This window comes from Sycon ciliatum, chromosome 9 (genome assembly GCF_964019385.1).
Source record: "Sycon ciliatum chromosome 9, ocSycCili1.1, whole genome shotgun sequence".
Taxonomy (NCBI): domain Eukaryota; kingdom Metazoa; phylum Porifera; class Calcarea; order Leucosolenida; family Sycettidae; genus Sycon; species Sycon ciliatum.
Window position 1 is genome coordinate 27,508,306 of NC_088651.1, and position 25,000 is coordinate 27,533,305.

General features: G+C 47.4%; 2 protein-coding genes across 3 annotated transcripts in view; both read left to right on the plus strand.

Annotated features, from left to right (window-relative positions):
• Positions 1-443: 443 nt before the first annotated feature.
• On the plus strand, positions 444-7,232 carry LOC135824744 (uncharacterized; the record flags this gene model as incomplete). 2 transcript variants are annotated; one of them, XM_065337452.1, is given in 8 exon segments in its annotated part: positions 444-524; positions 1,110-1,230; positions 2,420-2,542; positions 3,259-3,377; positions 4,849-4,947; positions 6,242-6,420; positions 6,601-6,698; positions 6,761-7,232. In XM_065337452.1, coding segments are annotated over 7 exon segments (774 nt in total), but the record flags the coding sequence as incomplete, so codon positions are not given.
• Positions 7,233-8,708: 1,476 nt separating this feature from the next.
• Positions 8,709-25,000, plus strand: part of LOC135824948 (src substrate cortactin-like) — a 23,777-nt gene continuing 7,485 nt past the window's right edge. Inside the window, exons 1-8 of the mRNA XM_065337684.1 lie at positions 8,709-9,091; positions 11,500-11,601; positions 12,942-13,095; positions 17,637-17,747; positions 19,113-19,223; positions 20,552-20,610; positions 21,780-21,998; positions 23,248-23,369. Coding sequence (XP_065193756.1) covers positions 8,879-9,091; positions 11,500-11,601; positions 12,942-13,095; positions 17,637-17,747; positions 19,113-19,223; positions 20,552-20,610; positions 21,780-21,998; positions 23,248-23,369 — 1,091 coding nt within the window. The 5' untranslated portion in view covers positions 8,709-8,878. The remainder of the gene's footprint in view (positions 9,092-11,499; positions 11,602-12,941; positions 13,096-17,636; positions 17,748-19,112; positions 19,224-20,551; positions 20,611-21,779; positions 21,999-23,247; positions 23,370-25,000) is intronic.

Below are 25,000 nucleotides of genomic sequence, written 5' to 3' on the forward strand. Positions count from 1 at the left end.
TAATGTACTGTCTCTCCTCCTAACATTTCGGATCATGTACCTCAGTGTTACTCTTTTCATTTTTCTTCTTTTTTTGGTGCGTTTTATGTCCCCATGACGTCGAGACCTCAGGTCGGCTGAGGGCAAAAAGCCTCACCATCACTATGCTCCCACTATGCAATTTTTTGTCTTTGCCTGTGAGCTGTGATCATTGTAAAAAAAGAACATAAGGTTAAGGCCGAACTCTTGTGAAACTTAGAGTTCGGACTTAGCCTGTCACACGGCTCCACCGGTACCTTGATATAACGCTCTAGGTAGATTAAAACCTGTACTGTCCGGATCATGGACCCAGCGACTTCTGTATTTGGCCGAACAAATTGTCATGAACCAAGGTTCCGTGGATCGAACTTGCACGTACCCACTCTAGCATGTGAAGATCTTGAATTTGCTGTTGCTGTCTGCAGGGATATGAAGAGCAAGACGCCAAACTATTCGTGTCATTTGGAGCTGACATGGTGAAGATCGATGCTTGCGGCTCTACTACGGTGAGATCCCATACCTTATTTTTGGCAATCCAAACGAGAGAGAATGGTAATATGTAAAGAGAACAGCACCTATAAGTTACTAGGTATGACTAACAGCCCACCAAGGTATTCGACGTAACGAGATAATATACAGACAAACACTGTGACAACAAGGCACAAAACTGAAAAGGATGCTGAGACATTGAGACCCTGTGAGTTATAACTAGTATCTTATAGGTCTTTTTCTATTTACATAATTATTACTATTGCCTCAACATCCAAGTTTTTATTAGAGAAAGTGGTGTTCACTACTAGACAAACCTATCCTAAGCCGGATCCCTAACAGATGTTGCTGTGCTGAGTGTGCAAGTTATACTTTCAGTGCGATGGTTACATGGATGCGCCTAACGAGGTTCCTCTTGCTGAATCCGTGTACTTGTATGTTATATTACTAGTATGCCTCAATCACATCACCAGTGTGCATGTATGCATATATCACACTGTCTGTGCATGTGTCTGTGCATGTATGCATATATCACGCTGTCTGTGCATGTGTCTGGGCATGTGTCTGTGCATGTGTCTGGGCATGTGTCTGTGCTGGTGCAGGAGCAACATGAACCCACAATGGCCAAGTGGGCGCGTCTTTTCAACGAGAGCGGTCGTCCCGTACTCGTTTCCAACTGCCATAACGGATGCCAAACCAACGCGTGGTTTGACTGGTGTCCACGTGAGTTGTGCTGTAAATTTCAATCTCATCGATCATTGCCGAAGGTGAAAGGACACAGTCATAAGTGCACATGTAGACTGGGGCGTCGGAACTGGTGCGGCAGGTGCGGCCAAAGCCGCACCAATAATTTTGGATTTTTTCTTTTTCATTTTTTTACATTTCAACCTTGTTGGTGGCTTGTCGACTCTTGTACAGGTACCATGTTTTACATCGACAATGCGGTGTGTCATCAGCATGCATATTCTTATTTCTCATATTATTCTGTAGCATTAAAATATGGCTTTTGAGGCCCAATTTTCAAAAAACATTACCGTGGAGGACCCCCTCTCACACTTTGGCCGCACCAATGTTAAACTCCTTCCGACGCCCCTGGTGGATACAGGCTAAGAGCAACTGTCCACTACTGTGGCTAGACAATTTGCAAGTCAGAAAGTGCATTTAAAACTGGGTACAAAAAGACAGAATACTGAGACATTCAACGACCTGACACCTACATGTGGCTTCAACACCTTTTTTCCAATGCGCAATCTAATAATCGTGTGGCCAATGAATGTGCCCTGTATTGGCCCTGAGTATGTTTATTTTCATCACACACATAAAGTACACAACCAATCAACAACCAACAGTCACCGATTCGTTTTGACAGAAACTTTTTTTCCAGACTTCATCAGTGACTGCTTCTGGTAGCTGCATGGAAGAGAATGAATGAAGTAGCTCGTAGTAGCAGAAAATACAGCTACTATAGGTGTGAGAACAGCAGTAGCAAGGTGGGCTCTACAGCTACTATAGGTGTGAGAACAGCAGTAGCAAGGTGGGCTCTATTTTCTGCTACCGTGTGAGCTACTTCTTGTATTCTCTAGCATCTACTAGAAGTAGTCACTGATGAATTCAGGAGAAAAACGTTTCTGCCAACGCGAATCGGTGTCTGTGGATTGTCGCCTGGTTGTGTTTCTATCAATAACTGCTATCTTGTCTCCGACTAGGATACTGCTGTGTTGTACATCGTACTGCACTTGAACGACTTGGTCTTATTCCCGTACCCTGCCAAAGAACGAGCTGGGAAGCGCCACGGGGGGGGGGGGGGAGATCAACAGTACTTCACGGTACACACAAGGCACACGCGAGGTTTGCAGAGTTTTTTTTACAATTCCGAGTTTCTTACCCGATGGCCTCCTTTGTCCCATGCTAGAGAGTGCTAACATGTGGAGGTCGAGTAGTGACATCAACGACAGCTGGAAGAGTATTATGAGCAACCTGCATACGCTGGTGGAGCGTGGTGCGTACGGTGGGCCAGGGAGATGGAACGATCCCGGTAAGTCGTGGAGAGGTTACACATAGACAGTTTTTTAAAAATACAAAAACATGCACCGTTTGACGGCACAAAGCAGCAAGGGAGACATAATATGGAGTGGCGGGAGTGGGGAGAGAGGCAGGAGCAGCTTGACCGACCATAGGGTCTCGGCTTTACTGCGACCCAAGCGCTCCAAAAAACTAAACGATTACAGCAAAAACAGTATCTGCTCTAAGATTTCAAACTCAAAGACAGTGGATTCGTGTTCTTTGTATTCTGTATGTAATGTTCTGAAGCATACGTGCATAGCTCTGTTTGTGAAACTCGGATGTTGAGCCGATGATAAGTGTAGACAGGACACGGAGATTGCAACTAGATACTACTCTGTTGGACATGGAAGTCCGGTCGCACGTCTAGCGGCCCCAGGGAGCTGGCCATGCAGCCCTGGGTAAACAGTACCTGACTACTGTACACACGTGTACGACATCATGGAAAGTATGCACTGCAGCGTGCTGGTTGCTTCGGATCCTGATTGTGCACTGTTCTGTACGCGCTGAGGACGCCGGACCAGGTCAATCGACTGGATGTCCATGTCCACGGCAGTATATGCAGTCAGAAAGTGCAACAACCAGGCACAAAACTGACAGAGTACTCAGACATTTGACAACCTGACACCGAGCTCAAACTCATCTCCAAACCGCTAACCACCAGCCTTCCAACTCTGTTTCTGTTTGTAGATTTCTTGGAAGTTGGCAACTCCGGCTTGAGTCACGATGAGGCGGTGGCACATTTCAGTCTGTGGTGTGTCACGTCTTCCCCGCTAATCGCTGGAAACGACCTAACCAGCATGGATGCCGTAAGAGTCTATCTCAGCTGTCGGGTTGCCTGATGTAAATTAGAGGCCACATGCCTCGTACTGCTCTTTTCTCTCGTTGCCTGATGACCGTAGTAACACGTGAGACTCAGAGTTTGGACACAGATTCCAATCTCTCTCTCTCTCTCTCTCTCTCTCTCTCTCTCTCTTGTGTAGCAGCGGTCATGATTAAAAGAAATTTGGAAATAACATGTGTAGGGCTGTATGAAGGAGAAGAGGATGTACCTTGACTGAGGATGAGAAACAGTACGTCTGACTTGTGACCATGTGAGCTGTGAAATAACAAGATGTACTTCAGTGCGGGCAAAGTTAACCTGGCCAATAATAACCATTTGCCGGGTTTGAGGGAAATGTTGTTATTCGGGAGTTTGAATGTATGCAGTAAAACATGTAACTAAAGACCACCATGACAAGCCACCAGACTAGTACTACAGACCACTTTGCCAGGCACGGACAGTCTCACATTCATGGTTATGCGATGCAAACTCTAACTAAGGACCACCTGCCACTAAAGACCGCTTTCTCTGTCCCCAAGGGGTGGTCGCTATTCACAGGTTTTACTGTATGCAGTAGAATGTATGCTAGATCTGAAGATTGTGACGCTCTTCGCTAACTGTTGCTATACACGTACCTGAGGATGTTATACGCACGGTAGCAAGAGTAGATAACCCCCCAGAGGGTGCAACGCCTGATCCAGCTCTGCATAGGGTCTTGGTCGAGCGTAATTGGATCTTCTGATGTCATGCGTGCACTCCACACCAGCGCAAGGCCGGTCTCGAGGCAAGGCACCGTTATTTTTTATCCGAGAGTCCCCGCGGCTCCCCGGGCTCTCCTCAGATGTGTACGGTATTATGACGCAAAGATCCGATTACACTCGACCAAGACCCTATGCAGAGCTGGATCCGGCGTTGCACCCTCTGGGGGGTTATGTACTCATGCTTTTAGTGTCTATCAACCTGGTTGTTATCTATGAAACCGATTGTACAGCACTGCTGAATGAAATCCAGTCGATGCACTCAAGTACACGCCGGGCGTTGCGCAGCCCTAGACCTGGCAACACTGGGCTACGAAGCTGTGCCAGGCGCAAACTGGAGTGACACGACTGGATTTCATTGAGCAAGACTGTATGTACTATATTGCAAGAGTTATGTGTGCTTCGGAGGATGTGTTCCTACTGCCGGAGTTACTCACATAGAGTCAACCTTGAGGATAACAACCCTTGATCGGGTATGAGAGAGGTCTCGTTTTTCACGAGTTTCTTAATGTGCGCGAGCTCTAATGCAGCCACTTCATTACATGAAAAACCTGAGGATGGTGTGTGTGAGGACCCTTCATGTTTCGTGACTTGTTGTGTTATATCCGAGGTCGTTGTTCACGAGGTTGACTATACGTCAAGATTTTGTAGCATGACACTGCTCTATTATTTGGGTTTCTTTCATTTTTTTGCACTCAGGCAACACTGGCTATATACACGAACAAGGTGGCTATCTCCGTCAACCAGCGGTATCTGAACTCATCTGGTGATCGGGTCATGGTCAACGGCACACTGGAGGTGAGATGCAGAGCAAACACAACCATCGTCAGGCCCGGCGTAACCGGTGCGACTGGTCAGGTTAACACCGCACCAACTTTGTAGCTACTGGCAGTGCTGAGGATGGCATACGTCCCCGCCGCAATGCTGAGGATGGCATACGTCCCCGCCGCAATGCTGAGGATGGCATACGTCCCCGCCATATTATACACAAACTGTATGAAAGACTATGGTAGGACCAGACCAATTGAAAACAGCTTGCGGCAGTCCTGATTATGTTGTACATGAGTAGTTGACCTCCGGGTTCAACTTTGGTCTAGAACCCCCCCCCCCCCCTCCCCTTCCTCCCAGCCATACTACTTCCATGGGAGACACAAATGAGAGTCCTCCGGCTCGGCGGTAGAATGCTCAATGTTCATTCGAACAGAGCTATCGTACACAAGTCACCGTATTGGTTACAATGATGATGCATGGTGCTGTGTGACTTGTGCCCACGGAGGATACCGTATGAAATGCTTGCTGGATCCCATCCTCGTGGATAATCCTGATAAGGAACATGATCAGGTGTCATGAGGGCTGGAAACTTTTGAAAGATTCCAAAATGCGCTGATTTATCCACCAACATATTCAGGAAGACTCGTTCTGTTGTGGACATTGAAATCCGTTGAGAAGTCGAGCAACTACGGGGTGCTGGCCTTGCAGCCGTGAGCCCTGCTGGTCCACTACATGTAGTTTGTACCGTACTTCCCAGAATATAAGTCCTTTTTACACTAAAATTCAAGGGTAAAAATGGGGGTGTGACTCACGATCGAGTGTGACATACTACTTAAGTCAATATGTCAAATCAATATTTCTCAAGAAGTTGGTTGTTCCAACTAGGAACACACGCTTCTTGCCGAACTTGACACTTGACTGACTCATGACTGCCATCTGGAGCACACGAGGAGAACGTCGCACCTTCCACTCGGCCAACCTGCAAGAATTCTAAGTTCAATATTTCTCAAACCTGAAAAGGGGGGTGCAACTTAGAATCGGGGAAATACGGTGAATGAACTGCATTGTGTGTGGGACAGTAAGGGCGCCTGTCCCGATCATTCCACTGTATTTCAATATGCACTGTCACAACAGTAGATCACGGCATACTGCTATGTATAGTGGAAGACCTTCCACTAAGTGGCTTAGTCGAACCCCATCTTTGGCCGTTTGTGAGGGTCCCTGGTTCGAGTCCTAGTGTACATTTTCCTTCAGACCTTTCTCGTTTCAACTGTTTCACTCATATGAATGAACGCACCCCTTTCTTCTCTTCTCCATCCAGGTATGGGCCAAACCATTGCCGGATAATGAGTACGGCGTGGTGCTGCTGAATGCTGGAGACGAAACAGAGTCGATTACGTTCCCACTATCCAAGCTGGGCATAGCATCGCGCACCACCTGCCAGCAGTACGACATCTGGACGCAGGCAAGCGGCCCTGTGCCTGATGGCATATTGAACAGGTATGGCTGTGGTGGATTACGTTGAGTGCGGCATGCAAAGGCAATCATAGGGGTGCACGAGGTCTTTGAAAGTTACCGTCATACGAATGCGAGGAGAACGGAAGGCTGTACTTGTAGTGAATTGTCATTGTCAATCAAAGATGAAGAAATGTTCTGCTGTGTATGTGTGACTCTCTGCAGTGGTCCTCTCGCCAAGCATTCGGCTAAGTTCTACGTGATATCCAAGTGTTAATCCTCGGCGTTCCTGCTGCATGATCCCTGCTCTGTCTGTCACATAGGTGCATGATCCCTGCTCTGTCTGTCACATAGGTGCATGATCCCTGCTCTGTCTGTCACATAGGTGCCTCACAAAAACACACTGTACTCTTAGCCTAGAACATGTTGCAGTGGTATATCTTACTCACTACTATGTTTCTACGATGAGTGAAGGACCTTCTTTCAGACATTTCTTGTCGCATTTCAGTTTTTCTACTGAAGTATTTCTGCACAGTGAAAGTTTTGATGAGAGAGATAGAAAGGGCGAAGATCGAATATTTTAGGCGCTATCACAGATCCATTACTAGTATCTTTGTTCCAATTCAAGGTATCATATTTTCACGTACATGCATTACTATTGGATGGGAAATCATGATGGGAAATCATGATTGTAAATCGCAACTATAAGAGTGTGTGTGTCCTTTTTATGAGTATTATCGCATTTTTGTCTCAGAGGAAACTGTTTACTTATAAGGGTGTCTTGGCAATTTTGTTTCCAGAGGACGACGGTACACCGAGCCTTATGGTGCCAAGACAAGAACAAGACGTTACAGTGACTGGATGCTTATACAGTCATGTACATCGTACATTTGGATGAGTGCATGCAGTCTGTGATGCACATGCCAGGCGCGTGGCACCGCCGTTGGAGGTGGTCCGGCCGCGGGGGGGGGGGGGGGGGGGAGGAGGGGGTTTCCCGCCGGAAAATTTTGAAATTAGGGTGCAAAATCCTTCATTCTGGGTACTTCTGGGTGAAACGTGGTCCGGCCGGACCGGCTGCTATACCCCTGCATACGTGTATACAGTAAAACCTGTCAAGGCGACCGCTCGGATAAGACGACCACCTGTCCTAGAAGACCACCTGTCCTAGAAGACCACTGAAACCAGGACCAAGGGATGTTATTTCCGGTCAAACGGCCCTGCATGCGGAGACCACCCGGTAACGGAGACCACGTTTTGAAGGTCCCTTTGAGCGGTCGTCTTAGACAGGTTTCACTGTACATTGCACATGTACAATGTGACTACTAGTAGTATGAGGCAGGCCTTGGCGGATAATGCCGGCAGAAAAATTGGCAGAATTCGGTACTTTTTCTGGTAAGTTTCATGCACGTTCAGTACATGTTTGTGGATAAAGAAATGGAGCAGAATTTGAGGAATTGCCCGCCATAAGGTTTGTATGGTTCTGCCAATTTCACTGCTTTTCGAGCAGACTCTGCCATCTTTTCGAGCATTTTCCGCCAATGCCTAGTATGAGGAAGGAAGGGGGTGGGGGCAATGGCTGGAGTGTACTGTCTGTGGAGAGCTGCTCTGTAATACATAACAGCGCAGCTCTCCATGCACACTGTCCACCCTGGTTCACTCGATCCAGTTCACAGGGTTCAGCCATTCTCTATTGGATAAACACTTACCCATGTTGTTATGGAAGCCCATCAAGCCATCATTATGCATCGTCAACTTCTCAGCATACCCAGCTGAATACATGACAGTGTGTACAGCAAATCAGACCTGTACCATGTGTACTGAGCCTGTAGAGTGTAGTGTTGGCCTTGGTTGGATACCAGGATACCAACAGTCAACACTGACAAGTGGCAACACTGTACACTGTACCAGGACTAAAGTCTACATACATGATCGCTGATGATTGTACAGTACAGGTCAGTAGTCATCATGCCATGGCTGCATGCTGCCTTTGCTGGCGAGCTGGCGTGAACCTCTGCTGCTGCGACCATACACCACCATGTACACTGACATGATACAGGCAGGATTTAGATAGGTTTGACTTCGACTTGAGGGTGCAACACTAATCTTTCTACAATCATAATACTACAATGTATTATGTGATATGAAAAAATGGAGTGGTATTCACAGTAATACGCACAGACATTGCAAGGTTTATTACGGTTTGTGCTAAAAATCGTTTCGAATGGAAATCGAGGCATGTGACACGACACGCGTGCATGCATGCACAGACAGTCAGGAAAAAACAGGTGGAGAGGTTTGTTTTTTGACTGATCGACGCTTTATAGCTGCACTCACGTTCGCTTCCAAACTTAGTCAGTAGATCTACACGCACTCCAGATAGTCCAGCGCCGTGGCAGTAGCGCTACCTCTGGAGGCTAGCTAGCGTTTCATCCAGAAATCCGTTCCTCCATCATCGCTTGTAGCGTTGACTTGCTGTTAGATAACTAATACTTGTTCAGCGAAAATGTGGAAGGCATCGGCCGCGAGCGGTGCCAAGCTGCAGGTGGACGATGGAGACGATGACTGGGAAACTGATCCAGACTTTGTCAATGAACAGACTGAAGAGGAGCAGCGATGGGGCAGTAAAACAGTAGAAGGTTCAGGTCGCCAGGACACGTTCTCCATGGGACAGCTGCGAGGCAATGTAGTGGAAGACCATGCCGTCAAGTCGGAAAAGGTCAGTCCTCGACTAGAACAGTAGCGCCTTGCTAAGATTTGCGGCACGTAGATCTCCGCTAGGGTGTGATCGTAGTCAAAATGCTTCCGCTGTGTGCAGCGTAGTCAACACGAAGAGCTGTGTGCGAAAATAATAATCTCGAAATGAGTGCGTGAACAGGAGTGTTGCATGGCTTCTTCGCGTCTGGTCGCTGACTTCGGTGTGCTCCAGCCAAGCTGATGCACCGTGATGATGTCTGAACAAGTTTATTGCCTGTAAATGTCATGCCACTGCAATAATTATTTTGTCGCCAAATTGCCCTGTTCTGGCTGCACTCGAAGCGACATCTTTGTGTCCCATTTTGAGCTCAATAAAATGCTTACAAAATGTAGTCGCATTTTCCTGGTTTGAAACCCGATGCTGGATGCTGATACTAGTGATAGGTAGCGGAGTTACCCACCAGAATTTATCCTTACTCGTAGCTGTTTCAAATTGAAGATTTCAAACAAACAAACAAAAATCAAAAACCTGATAGCCCTGGGAATGTGACAGGTTGAGGAAAATCGAAAATATGCGTTTGCCCAGTGTGCGAAAATCTCCTCCTGTACTCTGTAGAGGAAATGTCTGTCACGGTTGCCGATATGTATAGATTATAGACCGGTTAGGAGGTCTATACAGGATATATAGACCGAGTAAAAGACCGAGGTCCCCCGAGGTCTTTTACGAGGTCTATATATCCTGTATAGACCAACTATGAGGTCTATAATCTATTTATCGTGTTCTCCACGCAATAGTTTCTCTTCATATACGACATATCCTTGTAATTCTAGTATTATACTATAGCCTATACCGCATTGTACTGCATTGAAAGTCAAGATCATTGTTTAAACAAGGTTCAGCATCGGTAGCACAGTGGCTGGGTGGTAAGGAAGAGTGACTGAGATTCACAAGGTTGTGGGTTCAAATCCCATCTTGTGTATTTCTGCTTTCTTCAAAAATTTCTTTTTCTAAGTTGGAGAGAAAATTTCTAAGTCCAAGAAGTTCTAAGGAGTCAAATATAAGTAGTCAAATATATCGTGTATTTGACTAAGCAGTCAAACACGCGATATATTTGACCGCTTAGGTATCAGGGAAATTAGTGGGGTCAAATACTAAGAAGGCGATAAGGAGTATTACACTTGACTGCAGTGCGTATGAGGGCAGTGTACTACGTATACTCACAATGTACGTATCAATTGTAGTAATCCCAGTGTGCGTATAATTAGTAATCCCAGTGTGCGTATAATTAGTAATCCCAGTGTGCGTATAATTAGTAATCCCAGTGTGCGTATAATTAGTAATCCCAGTGTACGTATAATTAGTAATCCCAGTGTGCGTATAATTAGTAATCCCAGTGTGCGTATAATTAGTAATCCCAGTGTGCGTATAATTAGTAATCCCAGTGTGCGTATAATTAGTAATCACAGTGTGCGTATAATTAGTAATCCCAGTGTGCCTATAATTAGTAATCACAGTGTTATAATTAGCAAGAGTACATAACCCCCCCAGAGTGTGCAACACCTGATACAGCTCTGCATAGGGTCTTGGTCGAGCGGAATCGGATCTTTGCGTCATAATACCGTACACATCTGAGGGGAACCCGGGGAGTCGCGGGTGCTCTTGGATCAAAAACAATGGTACCCTGCCTCGAGACCGGCCTTGCGCTGGTATGAAGTGTACGCATGACATCAGAAGATCCGATTCCGCTCGACCAAGACCCTATGCAGAGCTGGATCGGCGTTGCACACTCTGGGGGGTTATGTACTCTTGTAATTAGTAATCCCAGTGTACGTATAATAATAGTAATCACAGTGTACTGTAAAGTCAACAAATATTCGGCGCATATTTATTTTCGGCTATTTCGGTCTGGTCATGTTTGGCCGAAAATTTGTTGCGGCCGAAATGTTGTTTCGCAAGGTTCAGTATGACAGTGTATACAGGCGGCAGCAGTACAGGCTGAAATTTTGATGCGGCCGAAATGGGTTTTAGCGCTGGGAGTCCGAAATTTGAATGGGCCGAAAATTTGTCGAAGTCCACAAAGGACGAAACAGTTCTGTCCGCAGATTGGGCAATCTCAGTGTATGAATAATCTTGCATGTGAATGTATGCATGCGCATGCGTAGGCGTGCATGGTTGCATGTGTACTTGCAATTTTGTGTGTGTGTGTTTGTGTTTGTGTGTGTGTCTGTCTGTGTCTGTCTGTGTTTGTGTATATGTGTGCTTGCGTGCGTACATATGCGTACACACACTCGTGCGTACATATGCGTATGTGTGTCTGTGTTATACTTTGCATATGTTTGTATTTGTGCGTATATAATGTGTGTGTTGGTGCACGGTTGTGCATGTGTATATGTAATATGTTTTTGTCGATGTATGTTTGTTGTGTGCAGGAGAGCCATGACAGTGTGCGTGACATCAAGAAGGGATTCGGTGGCAAGTACGGTGTTCAAACTGATCGTATGGACAAGACCGCCGTCGGTCATGATTACAAGGTAACTGCTGGACACGACTAATTGAAATGCTGGGTTCTTGAGTACTGTACAAGCAGAAATATTCGTCACTGCTGGAGTTTAATTTCGTCTTTTTCGTCCAAGGAGCTTTTGGACAAATTTAGATGCCGGACTAATGTCGATTTGTCCAGATTTTCTTTAAACTCCTATGATCCATGGACGAAATTTACAACCGGACGAACTCCCTTTCTTTGGAGTTGGACGAGATCATTGACCGACGAAATGTTCTGCCTGTACAGTAGCTATTGGTATACAGCTGCTGTAATGCTATTGGGCTGGAAGGTGATACATCACAGCCTAGTCCCGAGATCGGTGTACAGCTGCAAAAGCTGTTTTGGAAAGTGGTACACATCAGCCTGGCCGCGGGCAATCTGGTGTAGACGTTTCCATCCAGTTGGATCTATATTTGCCTGAACCGGTTTTCGGCACGTTTGGGTGGCAAGCTCGCTGGCAAGAGTACATACCCCCAGGAGTGTGCAATTCCAGTCTGGGGTAGTGTCTGGATTTGCAACGGCAGAACTTCCCATCACGTGACGAAACCCCGCACACACACACACACACACACACACAATCAGCACCCTGCGCATGATAATCAAGAGTAGGTAACTGCAGGTGCGTAAGCCCGCATAGGGCACGGGGGGGGGGGGGGGTCACGTGCACACTGCCCCCCCCCCAAATTGTTGACCTAGGTTCAGCATGCACCCAATGATCATGAATGACATGCACCAGCCATCCTACACATAATACAGTCAACTTGGCTAATAACGACTGCGGATATAACGACAATTCGCGAATAACGACAGAATTTCCATGCCCAGAGCAAAGTCCCATCTAACTGTAATACGTATAATGAGACTTGGGATATAAGGACACTTCGCTAATAAGGACACTTTTCTGATGCCCCGCTGAGTGTCGTTATAAGCGAAGTTGACTGTAGTTATTACTTTGATGCCGTGTACCCCCATGAATGGGGAACCAGCTACACCTCTGGTAACTGTGCTGGTGTGTCAGTGTGCACGGCGCTGCACTTTCATTGTGTAACCTGCCAGCGGCCCTCCGACTAGTTTCTGCCTGCAAATGTTATTACCCGGGGAGAAGCTGACTTTCTATAACTGTGGTATGACTGCACTTGTTATCAGCCAGGGAGCGACTGTTTTTCGTAGCCGTGGAATGACTGCAAATGTTATTACCCGGGGAAAGACTGACTTACTATAACGGTGGTACGAGTCGTGATGAACCGTATGACTGCACATGTTATCATCAAGGGAGAGACTGGCTTTCTGTAACCGTTGTATGCGTGCACACCTGTTGTTATCTTCCAGGGAGAGACTGAGAAACACTCCAGCGTGAAGGACGCATCGAAGGGCTTTGGTGGCAAGTTTGGTGTACAGCGTGACCGTATGGACAAGATGGCCGAGGGACACGATTACGTAGGCAAGACGGACGCCCACAGCAGTCAGAAAGACTACTCCACAGGTGGGGTATTTATATAATCGAGTATGATTACACCATAAAATGGCAATAAATAAGATCAATTGTGTACTCATAACAACAGCAGAAAATGAAGAAAGTTAAGTTGTAGACGGTTTTTTGTTGTTATGACTCATCAGTGCACAATTGATCTTATGTATTGCCTTTTTATGACTATTGTCCCCTCGTTGATTATTTGATGACACCCTAGTCAGACATAGTGGGGTGATGGTGGTAGATTTTATTTGAATTCGCAAGTACATGTACCCACGGACTACACGCCCAATTACATGGAAGCGAATGTGAGAATGGAGTTAAAGAAGAGGGGTGGGTCGTGGTAGATTTTGCTTGTGACCAGACGAGACCACACGACGCTTGTGGACACCAGCATGAACATTTCACCGGCCACACTCCGCGACAGCTAGAAGTTGCTCCTGACAAGTCTTGTTTCGTTTAGTGGTCAAACGAATGTGCTTAACAACGAATCGAACCTTCTCTGGATGTTCCTAACGAATACCGAACGAATGTCGCCCGTTTCATGATTAAGAAATCAGTAAGAAATTATAGCTACCGACCAGTATGTAACGCCCAAATCATAAGCGAAATTGCACACTGCAAGTCTGCAACAGAGACTGTAGAGTGTATATGCCATGACTCATTTATGAAGTGGACAGTGATGGTGATGTACACCTCCATTCGTCTGCTTGTCCACAGGTCTGTAGTCAGCGCCATGGAGCTGGCCTTTTCAAGGTTCTCCACCACTGCACCAGCAACTTCAGGCCCGCGACGTGCTTCCGCTGAATTAGCTTTGTCACTTGCTTCGCAGACGGGACCGTGTAGCCAGGCTCGAGATAGTTCATGAGCAACAGGAACCCCGCACCAATGACTACACTCACAGGTCAAAAATCTCTGCACACAAATTCCACCAATCGGTAGTGGCATCCAGAGGATCTAGCCGCTGGCACTTTCTTTGCCTTGAAGAAGGCAGTTATTCCTCCGTCCTTTTTTCGGTTTCGCCCCTGCGCCATCCAAGTCGACATGGTGAACGTCCTTCAGATGGTTACGTAAATTCGTTGTTCCGCCATGGTATGCCAAGTCTTTCGGCGGCTTGCACCGAGTACACGTAGCAATATTGTCCTGAGAATAAAGATAATATTGTCAGCCGTTTTCTCTATTCCGAAATCCCATACGCAGAGCGCCTACTCTTCTCGGCCATGACGAACGTTGGGTGGATTTGATGAAGAAAGACTCGACGACGGCTCTCAGCAATAATAATTATTTCAGACAGACCGTCGAGTGTTGTCACGACAAAAATCGCCTGTGGCACTGCATTTCCAGTTTCACAGCCGGGCGCGATGCACTGCATGCGCATGCAACGTCCAACCCAGACTAGACTTCACCCCTCAGACTAGACCTACTGTACGATCTTGAGGAAGTAATCAGTTGAGCACCAGTGCAGTGCACGCAGTCCATCCAGTCCACAACACAGTTCACATGGTTCACGCGCGCACCGACTCGAGTCTGGGCCAGTTCGTGATCGGACCACAAACATCCGGCCTTGTAGATCTACATGATTGTACAACTATCGTTACTTACTTTCACACCTCGCGCCAGCTACTGGTACTAGTTACATGACATGGCATGCATACGTAATGTACATGACACAGTCATCTCTTGAAGACAGCGCGGCACGGCTTCAAAAGTAGACGTGTGTACGTGCTAGCATGCATGAACATCGCTGCTACGAGTGCAGAGTTCACAGTTTTGTGAGTTACGATATTCGTTTGGGCAGTCAACTTGACATTCGAATGTCGACTCGAGAACGAACGTTCGAAGCTTCTCAGCATTCGTTTGACCACTAGAACTTTCGTTCCATGAGTGTGCCTGGTGAAATGTTCGCGCTGGTGTCTGCAAGCGTCGTGTGGTCTCGTCTGGTTGGCTATTACGCTTAATTTCACATTCATTTGTCATTGGCAGTCGTTTGACGAGCCTGGAAAAGTTGAATAAGCACAAATATGAGATGAAAACCAGTGTGACGGCCACTGGTTGATTCCGAAATCTGAATCCGTGTGTGGATTTCGGTGGGACTTTTTAAATTGCCAACAAAATTGTCGATTTGCGGAGCTTCCCACTTGGAAATCTCCGGGCCTGCAAGTAGGGATGTCAGCGAACGCACTGCGCAGGCCTCTGCGCATGCATTGTGTCATCGATTTTTTGAACGTGATCGCGGCCGACAGAGAAAACATGGCCGCGGTCTGTTTGCACCGCTGGGAGTCGTAAAATTACTGTTCTTCTGTCCCCGCGACCATTCAAATCATACGCGACACAGGAGGACCCACGAGCTCACCACGTTCTCCCCGGTCGATTTCTCTGAAAGTTTGCACATCGTGAAACACCAGTATGAGAGGTGTTCAGGCCAATTTTCAAGGGATTACCCTGGTTGGATCGTTCCAAAATCGGACTTGCATTTCTCGCTCGCGGCCATTTCTTGCGCGATGGAAGCGCCCTGCCCTGGTGAGTAACCAGCGTCGCGCTTGGTAGAGAGTTGCTGCAATCAGCTCCCTGATGTCTTCGCTGCCATTGTCAGAAGCGATGGGCCCTGAATTTGTTTGAGAGTCTCTGGATGCTACTTTTCCTCAGCCTAGTTTTCAGCCATTCCGTGCATCTTCTTCGCACGATTTATTTTGCAAAAAAATGAAAGGGTTCATGAGTTTTTTTGTCGGCCGCGCGTAGATGGGCCAGGCTGACCTGCGCAGATGGGCTGCGCAGTGCGTTCGCTGATATCCCTACTGCAAGTGCCACGACTTTGCCGGCCGAATCACCCCACGTTGATCCATTTTTTTTTCAAGCAGACAAGTAGTACTGCGGACCTGAAGAGAACAAGTTTGAGAGAACAATGGAGCGGCCCAGCATACTGTAGAAGGGGTAATTTTAGCGACTATAAATTTTAGCGTTTTCCCATTGTCAACCGGTTAGCGACGCTTTATTTTGGCGATTTGCAGCGATTTTACTCACGGATCACCAGTGCACTACTGATGTCTCAACGGATTAGCGACTTGAACCTTTAGCGAAAATGTGTAGATCGCTAAATTCGCTAGGGTTTTTACGTGGCTAAAATTACTCGTTCTACAGTACATGTACTTCTGCAGGTTGTGTACGTACTACCCAGACAGGCTCCTCACTGCTAACAGTCTTCCAAGGGCTGGTCGAACAGCGACTTTGGAGCTGCTTGTTCACCTTCATGAACGAGGATGCCGGTCTAATAAGCCCATTGCGCATTGCCCGATATGAGCAATGCATATGAGTACGCTGGGATCAGGGATGCACTGTTCAACACCCCAGACGACGCTGCTCAGGTCACCTGAATGCAAAATAAAATCCAAAAATGCCAAAAATTCATTTTTACCACCAAAATGCAAAAAAAAGATGTGGTCGCATGATCGGGAAAGGCCTACTCAGGTGGCTGTGTGTGGTGTTCGCAGTACAAATGACGTCATTGCGCAATGGGCTTGTACACTGGTGTCATAACACCTGGTCTGGATGGTGTGATCATGATCAGATCATTATTACAAACACACAAAATAACACTCTGGTAGAGAGCCAAGGATTAATTTATAAGAAGAAAAGGACCAAAGAGCTACAAGTTACCGTCCTTATGTTATTTCTATGGCTTAGAACCTTCCAAGTTGGGAGGCTGTTGGTGTGCGCACCCAAGATGTGCTAGAGCTGATTGCCAGTTAGTTGTAGAACGTCAGTACCGTTGGTTAGTGTCGTGCAATGTTATCGCATGAGCTGATTGTAAAGTAACTGGTGGTATTAGTAGATAGTATAGCGTAACTTGTAGCTCTTGGTCCTTTTTTTCTTATACAGTCAACTTCGCTAATAACGACTGCGGATATAACGACAATTCGCGAATAACGACAGAATTTCCATGCCCAGAGCAAAGTCCCATCCCACTGTAATACATACAATGAGACTTCGGGTATAAGGACACTTCGCGAATAAGGACACTTTTCTGTTGCCCCGCCGAGTGTCGTTATAAGCGAAGTTGACTGTACACAAAATTACCCCAACCAATTAGTGCACAGTGGTACATGCAGATCTAGGGTTGAAAACAGGCAGACCCTGGTTGAAATGATATTAACGGTCCAATATCCAAGCCGGCCTGACCATCTGAAATCCCGGTGCTATCGTTCTGCACACACCATGGAGAGTAGTGTCTGATGTGCCATTCCCTATGGTAGACAAAAGCAGAATGGAGAGAATGGGTACACGTACTTCTTGTTTGATGTGCTGATGTGTTGTACATGTGATTGCGCTTGTAGCTCTTCGTTGTACATGAGGCTGCGCGTGTAGCTCTTTGTCGTACATGCTGCTGCGTTTGTGTCTCCCCCCCTCCCCCCCCCCGTTAACCTCATTGGTGATCTCTTTGTGTCTCCCCCACCCCACACCGTTAACCTCATTGGTGATCTCACTCATGAGCTACATGCGAATTTTATTTTATTTTTTACTTCGACGTATTATTGCTGTATATGCTTCATGCACAGGTTTTGGCGGCCGTTACGGGGTGCAGAAGGATCGTATGGACAAGGCCGCCGTGGGACACGACTATGTCGGCAAGACGGAAGCCCATAGCAGTCAGAAGGATTATTCCCAGGGTAAGCACTCTCTCGATCTTTGACCACTTGCTGGTGAGCTGATCTACTCACCTCTCACCGCTTTAGGAGCTGCATCTGCGCCTTGATCCTTGAAGGGTGGTGGCGTTCCTACGGATGCGGAAAACTTGGCCACTAGCCGAGTCTGACGCGAACCGTGAATTTTTTAAAGCAATGCAGAAATAGTAGTAGCGACTTCGGCGATGGTTTCATAGGGAAGGTGTTTGCTCCCCGAAGCACTGTGTGTTGAGTAGTGAGTGGTGCTTTCTGGCTGGTTCAAAATCGTTCCTGCTGCTTACAACCTGAACGCTCATCATCATCTGGCAAACAAAGCATATACTAGAAATTGAAATGCAACACTCTTTGGACCTGTGTTTGAGGTGCTTGTTGCACGTCTCGCGACACATGGCCTGGGATTCTGTGCTGGCTAGCAAGCCCTTCATTCACCATTCCTGTCTTATTTTGTTGAACGGACGGTCAGGAAATGGTCCGACAAATCGCCAGGCATTGACTCTCTAGACCACTTATAGGCGATTTAGACTACGGCCAACTGTGACCACGTTTCTACGTCTCAGACGTATTTGACCAGGGATTGTGCGTAAAATTTTGAAACACGACTGCATCACCATGGAAGTTCAAGTCCACGCGTGATTTTGGCCGTAGTCTGAATCGCCTATAAGGTCTGGTATGAACTTGCTCACCTTCCTATGTTGCGTAATGCATCACTAATGCCCTGTACGTTCTACGATATTAATTTTGCGGTAGCTGCTTCATACAGCAGCTGTTCGCTTTTCCCGGGACTATTTTACACAATGTTTAACCAGGTTCAAGTCCTGCTTGGAAGCGGAAGGATTTTTTCCAGCCGTACTGCGACCCACAGTTAATTGGGAACTCGTGGCCTGGCACGAGGAAAACATGGATGCAGTGAAAGGGATTTTCGGTCTTTGACCACATGCTGGTGAGCTGATCTACTTACCTCCCACCGCTTTAGGAGCTGCATCTGCGCCTTGATCCTTGAAGGGTGGTGGCGTTCCTACGGATGCGGAAAACTCGGCCTCTATCTAGAGAAACCGAGTCTCACGCGATCCTTAAATTTTTTTAACCAGATATTCTCCTGCAATGCGATAGCAAGCGCCCCCGTGGACGACCCCACAAGAGATGAGTCGACAACATCAAAGAAGACCTCAATCCTCTGAATGTGCCGATTCAGGAATGCCTCAACCTCGCCACCAACAAGCAACTCTGGTTAACCATCATGGACAGATGCATGACCCCCGTATGATTTGTTTTATGCGGGCAATATGCGACCTGTTCATATTATTATTATTAATGCGATTGTGTTCTTGAACCTGCTATGCCCGTCTGTAGGTTTCGGTGGTAGATATGGTGTGCAGAAGGACCGCATGGACAAGTCGGCCGTCGGTCACGACTTCATCGGCAAGACGGAAACGCATAGCAGTGTCACAGATGCAAAGAAAGGTCAGTGTCTTATTGGGTACTGGAATTTGGGGAAGTGTGTGTTGTTCCCAGTCCCTACAACCTCTTCTTTATACTAGAATTTGAGCTATCAAATGGCGGCCCACACACACCGAATATACAAAAAGGAAACGCAGCGCTTCTTTTGACTTCAGCGTCGGATTTCTCAGTTCAGCCCCGACTGTACATGTTATGTATCAGTTGTTATCACGTCGCTACTCACTGCATTCACAATGCCAGTAATGGACAGATGCTGCTCACAATCAGCCTGCTCACCAGCTTGCAACATACGGTATATTGTATTGTAGCGGGCAGGGGCGTCACACACCGTACGACCATGGTCGTACTGCTTTTCGTCCGGGATGGTCCACCCAGAGTGTCTGTAGAGCGCTTTTAAAATGTGCCCTGTTGGTGGAAAGATGCGAATTTGTTTCCCGGGGGAGGGGGGAGGAGACCCCTGCAACCCCCCGGTTTTATCACTCACCCCTGCCCTGTGGTGCTCTCCCCCCCCCCCCCCCCCCCACCACTACCAAATCAACACCCATGTATGACACCACAAAATCCACTAATATCTCTCCTGGCATAGACACCGGCATGGCCAGTACCATCAAGAGTACATGAAAACCAGAGTGTGCAGCTCGGATGGGTGGCTGTCACGGCGGAATTCCGTGATTACATCATTGTAGTGATGTAGTGCGTACAAGCAGGATTCAAGCAGGTCTCTTTCTGCACAACTGCAGCTCAGTTGTACGCACTATGCCATTTCCCGCCTCAGATCTGCGCCAAATATGATGTAATCACGGAATTCCGCCGTGACAGACACCCATAGCAGAGAAGGCCCAAGCTGCACACTCTGGTTTTCATGTACTCTTGGTACCATCCACCAGTTATTGAAACTCAGAGTAGCGACAAACAAGCCTTGCTTGCCCTTGTTATTCTGTGTATTGTATTTCGTAAAATACATAGAAGTTCTGGTATTACCAATGAATAAAACTAATTGTGCACTCGTAACCTTATAATGCACATACGGACATAACGCTTTAAACGGAGATACACTCGCGATCAGACGGAATGTCTGAATACAGTGCTTCGCAAGCGTTATGTTTGTATGTGCATTATGAGGTTATGAGTGCACAATTAGTTTATTAATTGCTATTTTATGACTACTGTCTCGTCGTCGGTTATTGAAGTTGTGGTATGAGCTGGTTATTGTAGGAGGTCGATCTTGATTTAACTTTACATGCGATTTGCATCTCACCTTCCTTTGGACCTCTTCTTGTTTCCCGCAAACAAAATAGCTTCTGTGTATGCTGGTGTTGCGTTACATCTAGGGTTTGGAGGCCAGTTTGGCGTGGAGGACCGCATGGATAAAACCGCAGGGAAATTCGAGGTGAGTAGCATATCTCAAACCAGGTGTATACGGTATTAAACATTGTTGCACAAGAAAAGATGGACATTCTCTCCTCTTCTCTCCCTTTCTCCCTCTGTGTGTGTGTGTGTGTCTCTCTCTCTCTCCTGTCTGTCTGTCTCTCTCTCTCTCTCTCTCTCTCTCTCTCTCTCTCTCTCTCTCTCTCTCTCTCTCTCTCTCTCTCTCTCTCTCTCTCTCTCTCTCTCTCTCTCTCTCTCTCTCTGTCTCTCTCTCTCTCTCTGTCTCTCTCTCTGTCTCTCTCTCCCTCTCTCTCCCTCTCTCTCTCTCTCTCTCTCTCTCTCTCTCTCTCTCTCTCTCTCTCTCTCTCTCTCTCTCTCTCTCTCTCTCTCTCTCTCTCTCTCTCTCTCTCTCTCTCTCTCTCTATCTCTATCTCTCTCTATCTCTCTCTCTCTCTCTCTCTCTCTCTCTCTCTCTCTCTCTCTCTCTCTCTCTCTCGTGTGTGTGTGTGTGTGTGTGTGTGTGTGTGTCAGTATTTTGCCGTGGTAATGGATGCATGGCATTCTACTTGCAAATGTGCCGGTGTCCCAATCTCGTAAAATTGGCCGTAAGCTTGTTGGCGACCAGACTGCCAAGAGTCGTTTGTCTCGCTGCACTAACCGAGTCTTAGTTTGCGGATGACGCCGCGTTGTACACCTATGCAGTAACGAACATGGATGCTGCTGCCGCTTTGTTCGTGACCGTCGCTACCAAGTTCAGTCTCGCTCTCAGTTTTGGTAAAACGAGGTGCATGGTCATAAATGCTGATCCCCTCCGACTGGATGTTTGACGTTGGCAGATGGCGACATCGAAATCGTGAACGAGTTTACATACCTCGGTACCTGTATTACTATCGATGACCAGTTGTCGGTTGAGGTTTCTTCCCGTCTTGCCAAGGCCTCCCGGTCTTTTGGTGCCTTGCTTTCTGCTGTCTTCGGAAACCGCCACATCTGTGTGCGCACCAAGACTCATGTTTACTCTGCAGTCGTCCTCTCAACGTTACTTTATGGCTGCGAGTCATGGGCAGTCAAGGCAACCTATATATTTATATATAGCCTTGTTCCGTTGCAAACGTGTATCAATGCTTTCATTGCATTCTCTGCTCCGGTGTGTGTGTGTGTGTGTGTGTGTGTGTGTGTGTGTTGTGTTCTCAGGACATGGAAGACACGAAGGGTACAAACTATCAGAGAAGCAAGGCAACGGCCGGAGGTGCTTCCAGCATTCGTAGGAAGTTTGAGAACATGGCTAAGGACGAGGAGGACGCGGAGAAACGGCGGCGCGAGCAGCAAGACCAGCGTCAGCGTGAAATTGCAGAGCAGAGGGCACGCGCGGAGGCGCAGCGTGCTGAGGAGGCACAGCGTGAGGCTGAAGAGGTGAGCACGACTGTGTGTATTTATAAGAAGAAAAAAAGGACCAAGGAACTACAAGTTACGCTTTTTAATGTCCACTAACACGACCAGGTACTAAACAATCAGCTCATGCGATAACATTGCACGCCACTGACCGACGGTACTGACGCTCTACAACTGAGGAGGGACAGTGTGATGCTGATGGGGTTGTCGTCGGGGGGTTTTATGCCTCGACGATAGCCCTTCCGATTACTCTCGATATCTCTTATATCACACGTACGCCACACTCAGAGAACAGATTATTGTTGTTGCTCCAAAGAGAGTCTCAAGAAGAAGGCCACAAAAAACAAGAATGCGTACAATAATATGCAGGCATGCGCAGTCCGCACACCGACCACGCGTACCCAGCACACACGTGCCAAAAGGGGCACATACCCTCCAAAAGGGCAGGGACAACAGGGTGAGCATGTGGGTGGGTAGCATCGGGTGTAGCATTGTATGAGGGGTGCCGTACACTCTACGGTCACTACGGTATTGACCGGACCAGGGGGGGGGGGGGGGGGGGGGGGGTGCGCATGTGTTCCTGTATGTAGGTCTGCATGTGGGTCTGTTCATGTTAGTCCGTTTCTCTGTGGGTGTGAGTGGGAGAGAGTGTGTTTAAATGGGTGTCTGTGCGCGCTTGTAGGTGCGCGTAGGTATGTGCACACATGCATGTGAGCATAAGTACTGTCGTGGGCATTGAAGTCCGATGGGATGGCCAGGGTCGGTGCCCTTGCTGCTTTTAAGTTTTAGCGCGTGCAGTACACTCACTGTAGTTCCTGTCTACACTGTAAATATGTAGCAGCAGTGCTCACGGCTGCAAGGCCATCGCCCCGTGGCCGCTTGACTTTTCATCAGATTCCAATGTCCACTACAGTATTTGTGCAAAGGTTATCACGTATAGACGGCTGTATAGCAGGTGATAGCGAGAATGTTTGAACTTTACTTATGCAGTGAAACCTGTCTACGACGCCGCTCAAGGCACCGTCAAAACGTGGTCTCCACTACCAGGTGGTCTCCTTATCCAGGGTCATCTGACTTGAAATAGCATTGCTTGATCGTGTCGCAGTGGTCTAGGACAGGTGGCCGCCTTATCCGAGTGGTCTCCTTGACAGGTTTTACTGTATTTGATGATTTTCATCATCCGTAGATGAGTTTGTGTGTGCGTGCATGTGTCCTGCCCAACCACTCGCATGGTTCTCTACTCCACCACTCACATGGTTGTGTTGTGCAGAGAGCGGCTGAAGAAGCAGAGCAGGCTGCCATGCAGGACGCAGAGGCAGAGGCTGCTGACCGCCGACGACAAGAGGCAGCCGAGCGGCGCAGGCAAGAACAAGAGGAAGATGAAGCACGCAGGTCAGTTTGGTTGTTGTTGTATACTGTAAAGTCTTGTATAAAAGCAGCGGCTTCTATGACTTTCTTGATGAAATTTTGCAGGCTTCTATATGAGACAGGCTTCTATACAAGAGAGGTATTTCTATGTATGTCAACACTAAAACCAGGCTTATCATTTGATAGGCCCAAAATTGCGGCCTCTATTCGAGGGCGGCTTCTATTCAAGTGCGGCTTTTATACAATACTTTACGGTACTTTATTTATAGTGGGAATTAAAAGAGGTATACGCCCAATAACAATGGACCCACTGGGAATCAAATTTAACCCTTTAGAGCTCCACTGAAATCCGGTTTTTGGGCCATTTTTACTTCTTTGCATTAAACCAGCAATATCTCGTGAACAGTTCATTATGTCAGATGCAAAACTATATATTTTCTGAATGGTCTTGCTCGTATCAATTCAATAGACACAAGTAAAAATACGCCGGGTGAATCAAAATTGTTGAAATGCACGCTCGAAAGAAGAAAATTGGTGAAAATGCGTACATTTTCAAGAAACGTTTCAGTATACACAGAACAATATTATTGTTATGTAAGATTTGTACACTGTGTCATCACCTGGAGAACACGTGACACCCCTTTATAGCTTCCCTCCATAAATCAATCGCTTGAGCCGGCAGAATCATCGCTGGAATCATGCGGAGCATAGGCGATCGCATGGTAACGGTAGAAGCAATCGCGGTTCGTAACATGGAGGTAAGCCTGGCATTCATTGCAGTAGGTCACCACCTTCAGCTCTTTGTCTCGTTCTCTATAGCATAAAATGCAGTTGCGCTTTTCGTTCGAGCGACGGACGAGGTGCATACCATCAAGTTCTGCTGGCGGTTCCCGTATGGCCGGCCGGTAAGCACCCTTCGGAATTGGCTCGTTCTCTGCAATTGCTGCTAGCTGGCGGATGAGATTGCACTGGAATATATTATGAGGGTTTCGATGGCGGCTGGTAGGATCATCTGTACCTGCGGTGAATGCAAGGAACATCCTATAGGAATTCACAGCAGCAACATCAATCATGTCGAAGACCATTGACTTCCAGGATTTCCTTGTCCGTCGAAGGCGCCGGTAAGTTTCGACCAACTGGTCGAATGTGTCAACACCGCCCGTTGACGCATTGTAATCGGCAACGGTCTGCGGCTGCTGATTCTCGATGTTTGTGTATTGCCCTGCTGCATTCCGTCCTTTCCGATTCACCATGACGTGAGCATTACCGCGGTGGGCGGTTGAAAGTGTTGATACCACCCTCTTATCCTTCCACTGCTGGTATAGATTTCCGTCGCTTCGTACATAGCGGCATGCACCTCGTTCGGCTCGGCGTTCGAATGCCTTCACGTGTGCCTTCATCTGCGCTGGGAATCCACGCCTGTTGAGCCGGATTGTCCCGACAAGATGAATGTTTCTTTGCCGTAGTGAATCTGCCAGCTTGGCCGACGTGTAGAAGTTGTCAGTGTAGAGAATGTGATGCTGGCCCTCCAAACCCGCAATCAGGTGCACTACGACATCATGGGCTAACCCTCCTGCAGTGTCTTCTTGGCCAGTGTACAGTTCGAAGTTGAACATTATTGCGGTAGCACTATCACACGCAGCAAATTCTTTGAA